At 43.8% G+C, this 10038-nt stretch overlaps 1 protein-coding gene across 1 annotated transcript in view; it reads left to right on the plus strand.

The window, feature by feature from the left end:
• The window catches only part of CAMKK1 (calcium/calmodulin dependent protein kinase kinase 1), a 49016-nt gene extending 43953 nt beyond the window's left edge, over positions 1-5063 (plus strand). Inside the window, exon 15 of the mRNA XM_066635921.1 lies at positions 2004-5063. Coding sequence (XP_066492018.1) covers positions 2004-2076 — 73 coding nt within the window. The 3' untranslated portion in view covers positions 2077-5063. The remainder of the gene's footprint in view (positions 1-2003) is intronic.
• The last annotated feature ends 4975 nt before the right edge of the window (positions 5064-10038 follow it).

Below are 10038 nucleotides of genomic sequence, written 5' to 3' on the forward strand. Positions count from 1 at the left end.
CAAAGGCCTTTCTAGTAGAGCATGCTGTTTCCATCACTAATCAGGTGTTTCAGGGAAGCCCACAAGGGGGGACATGAAGGCAGTAGCACTCTCCTGTTATATTTCCCCAGTATCTTGTTTTCAGAGGTAGACTGTTCCTGAACATGAAGGTGTTACTCCAAGTGATAATGGGTAACAACATAAGAAGAGCCTTGCTGGATCAAACCAAAGGGGCCCACCTAGTCCAGCATCCCACGAAGTCCATGGGCAAAGCTAGAAGGGTCATCGCGTGAGAGTCAGTGACACATTGCCACTCCAAAACATGGAGGTTCCATGTAATATACCCCTGCTAATTGGGTAAGAGGCACTTTTTCAAGTGGGTGCTTCTCTTTTTTTAGCAAGGGGAGAGTAACTGGCCCACCTCACCCCAGCAGTGTCTGTTCTGGTGGCTGTCTGCTGGTATTCTTTTGCATCGTTTTAGATTGTGAGCCCTTTTGGGACAGGGAGCCATTTAGTTATTTGATTTTTCTCTGTAAACCGCTTTGTGAACTTTTAGTTGAAAAGCGGTAAATATATAAATAATAATAATAATAATAATTAATAATATCCATGACTAAATAGCCATTGATAAACTGCTTCTCCTCCATACGTTGGTCTGCTCCCTTTTGAAAGCCATCTAAACTGGTGGCCATCTCCACATCCTGTGGCACTGAGTTCCATAAGTTATGTGTTGCATGGAGAAGGATTGCTTCTTGCATGTCACATATCAGTTTTATTACTTCCAAATTCTTGGTAAGAATGGGCCTCCACAGCCACTCCTTCTCCTCACTCATTACTTCATTTTTTATTCTGTTTGCTTGTCTTTGCAAAATTCCAAGCATTGCATCTCATTATCAGGTTTTCCCCCTTCCCCTTTTTCTTTGTTTTCATCCTTTGCCTCTAGGCACGGTTTTCGCTTAAGCCCATCAGTTTATTTGCACCCATCTTTAAGGTAACTTGGTGTATTGTATTTCTGCCAAGTGCAATAGAATGGTACCTTTTCCTATCCGTGTTGTGTTGCTCTGTGTGTGTGTGTGTGTGTATTAGCAATCCATGTCCTTCTGATCCTATAGGTCCATTCATTTCTTTCTCATCTACCTACAAACGAGTTATTCCGGTCAGTGGCATAGCTAGAGGGGGTGCAAAGCACTAGGTTTTGCAGGGAGACTCACTGTAGCCTGCAAGCAGCCCCTCCCCCTCCCTTTGGAGCCATTCTGGGCAGTGAGAAGACCTCTGTTTTGCTTCCACTACCCAGAATGGCTCCAAAGGGCATGGAGAGGGGCCACTTGCACGTTGGGTTGAGGCTCCTTACAAAACCTAGTGCTTTGCACCCCCTCTAGCTATGCCACTGATTCCAGCATAATCTTCTGCATGATATATGCAGCTTAATCTATGCTTGTTTGCTTGGAAGTAAATCCTACTGTGTTCAGTGGTGCTTGCTCCCTGGAAAGAATGTATAAGATTGCCTTACTATTCTATACTTACTATAACCTTACTATTACTATACTTACTCTTACTTTCACCTTACTATTCAGTCCCAATGCTCCTCCATGGTTGTGTTCATGTTTTCTTTTTCTCCTTCCTCTCCTCCGTTCTTTCTTTTTCACATTTTGTTGGTACGGCTTCTGAACTGGGAGGTTTCTCAAAGCATGGTGCTGAGGCTCAAGGCTACAAGCCAGAGCTACTCCTAGGCGCAGACAAATTCTCAAGGCAAATCCTCACTCCGCAGGAGTTATTCAAACACATCAGAAGGTGTGTCCTCCCCACTATAGTGAAAAGGATAAAAACAGAGACTTGAGCAGCTGGTAAAGTGAAACTTTTTTTTAAAGTCTCCTAAAGCTAGGTGGGTCCCAAGACAGTGTTTTAAAAAGTGAGTCCCAGTGTGGAAAAGTTTGGAAACCGCTGCGCTAATCCATCTTCTGTTAAGTTTTGCTATTGATATAGTCTCCTAATCTGTTTTGTTTTCCCTTGGCTGGTTTATGTAGAAAACAAGGAAGCCGAGAAGCTATCAAAGACCCTGACCTTCCAGACGTGAACGAGGATGAGGTCACTTCTTGAAGCCCACCCCCAGCTCCTCATAGACTGCTCTTTCAGATCGCTGCTGCTGTTACCATTGTGATGTTGTCTTGCACGCCGTGCCACACTCATCAACCAAAGTTTGTGACTTGCAAAAAAAAGTGGGAGAGATGTGACGCTCACGCACGTACCATGCCAAGAAAAGAGGGCAATTACAATACAGCCAGTGTGGATAGCAAGATACGGTACTTAGAACAGTTGGCTGCTGCCTTAGCTGGCCGGCTGGCTGCATTTGTTCACATCACAAGACATTTTGGGTGTTGTATCCCTGACCCGTGCCTCATTTTTCTGTTTGTTTGTGCTTCGTGTTTGTGGTGTATGGTCCGAATAGTCCAATAACTTGACCGACAACCATGTGTCTGTTTCGTAAACGGAACCCAACGTTCTCTGCTAGCGGCTGCTTGGTTATTGCCCACCAATGTACCTTCTGGTTGCCTGTATTCCAGTTTTGTTTTTTTTTTTAAATGAAGGCAAGGTATGCAGTCATTGGACAAGTTTCTGGAGGAAAAATCCATTACAGGGTACAAGCCATGATGTGTATGTGCAACCTCCTGATTTTAGAAATGGGCTATGTCAGAATGCCAGATGCAAGGGAGGGCACCAGGATGAAGTCTCTTGTTATCTGGTGTGCTCCCTGGGGCATTTGGTGGGCCGTTGTGAGATACAGGAAGCTGGACTAGATGGGCCTGAGGCCTGATCCAGTGGGGCTGTTCTTATGTTCTTCTATAGGCTATCCCAAGCAAGCCATTTTGAGCATTCTCCCCCCCCCCCAGGCAGCAGACAGGTTTCCTTCTGTTTTGCCAGATCCCCAGTCCCAGCTTTGCTTAGAGAACCTGTGCCCACTTTAAGCTAATTAGTTCCCCCAGCAATTACCTCAGTTCTGCAATGCAGCACTGCTAGCCCCACCACCATGGTAGCTCGCCTGTTCAACCTACAGAGGTCCTCCTTCCTCCACTCTCCTGCCAGCAGCTTCTCCAGCCACCACAGCAACAACTTGGTCCTCAGAAGGTCTTGGGAGTGGAAGCCACACACCAATTTTTGGTGTCTCCAAAGTCTATTCTCCTCCTTTAGTCAGTTAGTCCATCAGCCCCTCGGTTCGGGTCCTTCCTCAAACTTTCCTCCTTCTACTTGATGGCAAGGTATGCAGTCATTGGACAAGTTTCTGGAGGAAAAATCCATTACGGGTTACAAGCCATGATGTGTATGTGCAACCTCCTGATTTTAGAAATGGGCTATGTCAGAAGGCCAGATGCAAGGGAGGGCACCAGAATGCAGGTCTCTTGTTGTCTTGTGTGCTCCCTGGGGCATTTGGTGGGCCGCTGTGAGATACAGGAAGCTGGACTAGGTGGGCCTAAGGCCTGATCCAGTGGGGCTGTTCTTATGTTCTTAAACTACAATTCCCAGGAGGCCTTGCAGGTCTCTTGTTATCCGGTGTGCTCCCTGGGGCATTTGGTGGGCCGCTGTGAGATACAGGAAGCTGGACTAGATGGGCCTAAGGCCTGATCCAGTGGGGCTGTTCTTATGTTATGTAAGTTTTGATAGCACCAGAAGAACCTGAATCTGAGAAACCCTATACAGGCTGAGTCTGCCTTCTCCAAAATGCTTAGGACCAGAAGTATTTCAGATTTTGGATTTATTTTTTTTTAAATTTCTTAGTATTCGCATATACATAATGAGATATTTGGGGGACGGGACCCAATTTTAAACACAAAATTCATTTGCGTTTCATGCGCACCTTATACACATAGCCTGAAGGTAGTTTTATACAATATTTTTAATAATTTTGTGCATGAAACAAAGTGTGTGTACACTGAACCATCAGACAGCAAAGGTGTCACTATCTCAGCCACCTGTTTTGGATCTTGAAGCAGGGATGCTCAACCTGTACCTGGTCCTACTGACTTTCTGTGCAATGGAGGAAGAGTTTCTGTGCCCGGAGGTAAGACTGCATCTGTTTAGCTTTAACATGTTCCCCAAGTTGTGCATGTGTCATGGAGTCTGTATTTGTTGGTTCACCTGAGGTGAGGCTCTTAAAGAATATATCTGAAATTCTCCTCCTCCTAATCTCTCTCTGAATTTTGGAATTCCAGCAGTGGCATAGCTAGAGGGGGTGCAAAGCACTAAATTTTGCAAGTGTTCTGTGGTAGTTTGGAGCACAGCAGTTGAAAATTGCTGAGAAACTCTTCTGGGTTCTGCAGCTCCAGGGCAACTGTCTGTAGTAATGAATTGCTTAGTCCTCTTCCTCTGCTGGCAAAGTGGGACAGACAAATCATTACTACAGACAGTTGCTCTAAAATCAGAGCTGTAGAACCTGGATGAGACTCCCGGAAATGACATCATAGGAGACAAAGACCATAGAGGTCAGTGTGCCATGAGAGGGAAGATGTTGAAAATCTCTGCAACAGGAGAAGCCTGCATGTCCTACACTTAGCACACATGGGCTCACGGGAGCCTCACAGAACTTCAGGCTGATGTGATAAAACTATTCATGAGGCGCAGGAAACGTAGGTTACTGAAATGAGCAGACCTTTATGAGTAATATTAAAGTTGCATCCCTCGTTCTGAATAAGCAATTGATACTGTACTTTGCTCATTGACCCTTTGCCGTTTGTGTATTCTTGGTGTTGTAATGGTGCCTTAATTTTAAAAGTTAAAAAATCACCCGCACAATGCTGAGACCAGAGGAGTTGCCGTTGGGATCCTCTCCACGCTGTAAATTTTCCGTGTTTTGCGGCTTTGTACCCAACTTCCATGCTTCTTCTGTGTCAGTATTTTTTGTCGCGTTGTGATGTTCACTGTGATGAATCGATGCTCTGTTATGTACATTGGACGGAAACCCAAAGCATGAAGCTCTGCACAGTTGCTCGCAGTGATGGCCGTAAGGTCCATTGCACTGTAAATATGTATCATGAATAGAGAGGCTATTTTTGGGAGGGTTTTGCATGCTTTTGTACTCCAGAGGATGGAAGGGTGGTGGGTGGGGTGGAAATGCCAATAAAGTACTTGGAATAAACTCACTGGCTCTGTAGTGACTGGAAGGCAATGCGCACCCACATTCCTGAAATGAGCAAAACACCCTTTTTCTTGTGTCAAAAACTCTGGTATCCTTTCATCACAGTTACAGTTTAATGTGCTGTGCTGGGGTGGGCATTATAAATCAGTGGCAGAGTACATGGTTTGCATGCAGACTTCCTTAGATAGGATTTATTGGATCCCTGGCGGCAGGGTAGACCACCTCAGGGACCAACTTTTCCTTAATGAAACTACTGCCCCCAAACACCAGTTGATCCCAGCTAAGCCACTGAAGACCTTATTTTACCTGTACCTTCAGCCAGGTAGCTTGGGCACTGACAAAGAACACAGGTTGTCCAGGACCCCTTTAACTTTTATGCCCACCATTTAAGGTAGATGAGAAGCAAAGCTGGTTTCCCGCCACTCAAGGACTGTGTATGCACATTTTCTTAGGCCCTATTCACACATTGCCTTCAACATTCATAGTTACTGATCTCTGCATGCATACAGTTCACACATTATGTTCAATATGCAACAAAAGCATGCTGGAGCCCACATTTTATGACTGAACACACGTCTACAGGCTCATCAAATTAATAGAAATCAGCTAAAAATAACTTAAAGAGCCCAGTCTCCATGCTGATTTTTTAAATAAACCTGGGTGATAATTCACATGAAAACATCTGTGAACACAGGTCCCTGTGTGATGTCAGGTCTGAATTATTGGCTCTGTGACCAACAGTCCCATTTATTAAGCAGACCAGAGGCCCAGCAAGGCCAGTGGATGTGTTGCGAGACTTTTCTTACTGTGCTTTCCAAGTTGAGCTGATCTCTATTAATTCAATGAGTCTTGAAGACTGCACACATGTTCAGCCACAGATGTGGGCTCCAAAAAGTTTTGAAGATTGTGTATCTAACGGTAGCAGACCTGCAGTGTGAACTCTGATCCTCAACACAGAGGAGAGCCTATCTTCTACTAGGAAACCTTCATCACTGGTGGTCGTCTGGTGCCCCCTACCGGGCAAAACTTCAAAACAATTCTACTTTCCAAAAAGTCACAGTAAGAGTGAACACTTTCTTAGGACCAACTACAAAGGGCACAGAATTGTTAGCAAGATTTTACATTCAAAACAACTCTTCTTCTTTAGCCGATAGAGGTTGAGCAAAATGGTTTGGGGAAGATAAAGCTGGGTTATGTAGGATAAGCTACCAAGAGTGCAGCCCTGTTAATAAAAATTGCAGAAGCAGGAAATGGAAAAGGTGCAAAAGAGAGCAACTAAGATGGTTACTGGGCTGGGACACCTTCCTTATGAGGAAAGGCTACGGCGTTTGGGCCTCTTCAGCCTAGAAAAGAGGCGCCTGAGGGGGAACATGATTGAGACATACAAAATTATGCAGGGGATGGACAGAGTGGATAGGGAGATGCTCTTTACACTCACATAACACCGGAACCAGGGGACATCCACTAAAATTGAGTGTTGGGAGAGTTAGAACAGACAAAAGAAAACATTTCTTTACTCAGCGTGTGGTTGGTCTGTGGAACTCCTTTCTGCAGGATGTGGTGACGGCATCTGGCCTGGATGCCTTTAAAAGGGGATTGGACACATTTCTGGAGGAAAAATCCATTATGGGTTACAAGCCTCCTGATTTTAGAAATGGGCTATGTCAGAATGCCAATGCAAGGGAGGGCACCAGGATGCAGGTCTCTTGTTATCTGGTGTGCTCCCTGGGGCATTTGGTGGGCCGCTGTGAGATACAGGAAACTGGACTAGATGGGCCTATGGCCTGATCCAGTGGGGCTGTTCTTAAGTTCTAAGCCATCAAGATAAATGAGATTAGACTGCACTGGGTACAAAACCACCAGAAGTCATTGAGACAAAGAAACAACCGCTACCCCCCTTTAATAAACCTAAAATCTAGCAGGATGATTATTAATAAAAGCTTCCTTCAGGAGCACAGGATGGCTGGTCCTGCCCCTTCCCCAGAAAAATAGCTCCTTAATAAGACATCGTTAAACTGAGTGCAAATTAGCTTTGTGCACATTTTTACACCCCTTCAATAAAAGCTTCTTCAAAAGATTATTGTCCAAAAGATAAGGTATTGTACAGGGGAGAAATACTGTCCTTTGACCCAGTCTCTATGCTTGGAAGGGGGAAGATGGGAAGGATTGAGAGAGGAAGCAACACATGCAATGAGAGTTGCTGTTTAGAAGACAACCTGTCAACATTGGTCAAGGCATGGCCAGAGAAATAACTGGATTAGATCTTGTATTCCTGGAATCATGATTGCTTTGGTCAATAGCTAGGGATATGTTCTCTTCTGTGAATGATGTCCCTTATCCACTTTCCCTGACCTCCAAAACTGGTCCACATGTACATAACCTGCACTGATGAAGCTGGGCAAGAAGACAGGATGGTAGCACAAAACACAGACACCCTACAGGAATAGCATTATAGCAGCAATTGGCAGCAACAACCCTTTGCACAGAACTGGCATTGTGAGCAGACATCATGGTAGCAAAAGGAAGGTAAGATGGAGTTTTCAGCCCTTGACCTGAATTCTGGAAAAAGAGAAGCCATGCTCTTCCCATTACTATTCATTGCTGGATACAGGCCCGTAGCCAGGATTCTAGAGGTGGGGACGACTATTTTTCAAAGGGGGGGGGGCAATGCTGTCAAGTATCTATACTGGTGGGCAAAATGAAAGGATAACTATGGAGACACATCAAATACCTGTAACTCCCCCAAATTTCATAGGGGTATGGAAAATAATATGGGGTTTATTTTTTGAAAGATGCGTTCATTAGCTGTAAAACAATGAAACAATAATTGGCAAAGAATAAATACACCTCTGCATGCCATGGAAAATGTATTGCTGACATAGAAATAACACGCAACATATCCTTTCATTTACACACCAGTGCAATACACAGGCTGGCAACCCTGCAAAAGTAAAACATATCACTGTGATGCAGGTAGTCTTTACTTGTATTGAAAGTGCCTATTTAACACTCATTTACCTATCTAACACCTATCTAACACCTATATAGCATCTAACACCTATATAATGCCTATGCAACACCTATCTAGAACCTATACAGCACCTATCTAGCGCCTACCTAGCACCTATCTAACACCTATCTAGTGCCTATGTAGTGCCTATTTAACACCTATTTAGCACCTATCTAATGTCTATCTAGTGCCTATACCTATCTAGCACCTATATAGCGCCTATCTAGTGCCTATTTAACACCTATTTAGCACCTATCTAGTGCCTATAATAAAACCTATCTAGCACCTATTTAGTGCCTATCAAGCACCTCAGACCTATAGTGCCTATATAATGCCTATTTAGCACCTATCTAGCACCTATCTGACACCTATATAGTGCCTGTATAACACCTAACACCTATATAGCACCTACCTAGCATCTAACACTCATATAGCATCTAACATCTATATAATGCCTATCTAACACCTATTTAGCACCTATTTAGCGCCTATATAACATCTATTTAGTGCCTATATAACAGTTATATAGCGCCTAGCACCTACATAACACCTATTTAATGCCTATATAGCAACTATTTAACACCTATACTGTGCTTATCTAGTACCTACCTATACAACGTCTATATGTCTATTTAGCGCCTGTCTAGCACCTAACACCTATCTAGCACCAAACATCTATATAGCATCTAACACCTATATGCCTGTGTAACACCTATCTAGCACCTATATAGCATCTATCTAGTGCTTATTTAACACCTATTTAGCACCTATCTAATGTCTATCTAGTGCCTATATAACACCTATCTAGCGCCTAACACCTACATAACACCTATTTAGCGCCTAGCACCTGACCTATACAGCGCCTATATAACGCCTACCTATATAGCGCCTATTTATCTCCTATCTAGCATCTAACACCTATATAGCATCTAACAGCGATATGTCTTATCTAGTGCCTATTTATTTCACGCCTATCTAGCACCTATCTAACGTCTATCGTGCCTATATAACACCTATGGAGTGCCTAACACCTACATAATGCCTATATAGTGACTATTTAACACCTATTTAGCGCCTATCTAGCACCTACCTATACAGCGCCTATATAATGCCTATTTAACACCTATCTAATGCCTATATAACACCTATAAGGCACCTATATACCTGTCCAGTACAAGGTGCTAGATAGGCGCTAAATAGGTGTTATGTAGGTGTTAGGCGCTATATAGGTTCTAGATAGGTGTTATATAGGCACTAGATAGACGTTAGATAGGTGCTAGATAGGCGCTAAATAGGCACTAGATAGGCATTATATAGATGTTAGCTATATAGGTGCTAGGTAGTACCTTTCCTTTCACCAGTGGCAAAGGAATGTGCTTTCCTATTAACAGGAACCATGTTATGTTCAGCTAATAGCCATCTGGATCAAGAAGAGTGAGAAACTACCTCTAATGAAAGGAAGGGCGGCAGAGGGGGAGACAATTGCTCTGATTGGGTCTCCTTATGCATGAAAAAAAAAAACCCTGCTCAATCTACAGGTTTGTTCTTCATTGCAGATTATTCATGTGCAAAACACTGTATTTTGTCTCCGAGTGGCTGATGTTTGCTGGCAGAAATTCCAGAGAAACTCATGAAGGCATGGATGCTCAAAGGAACTCTCCCTCCTGCATTTTTTACCTTCTATAGGAGCAATTTTTCAATGCGTATGCTGCTGTAGCATACTGGTGTGCCACAAAAAGTCCACAGGTGTGCAGCAGGAGGTTGGAGCACAGCGGCTGAAGATCACTGAAAACTCTTCCAGGTTCCACAGCTGTTTCTAGGGCAACTGTCTGAAGTAACAAATTCTCTCTCTCTTTCCCTCCACTGGCTCTACCACAGAACCTAGAAGAGTCTCCCACAAGTGACATCACAAGAGGAAGGC

The sequence above is a fragment of the Tiliqua scincoides genome, chromosome 8, assembly GCF_035046505.1.
Source record: "Tiliqua scincoides isolate rTilSci1 chromosome 8, rTilSci1.hap2, whole genome shotgun sequence".
Classification (NCBI taxonomy): Eukaryota; Metazoa; Chordata; class Lepidosauria; order Squamata; family Scincidae; genus Tiliqua; species Tiliqua scincoides.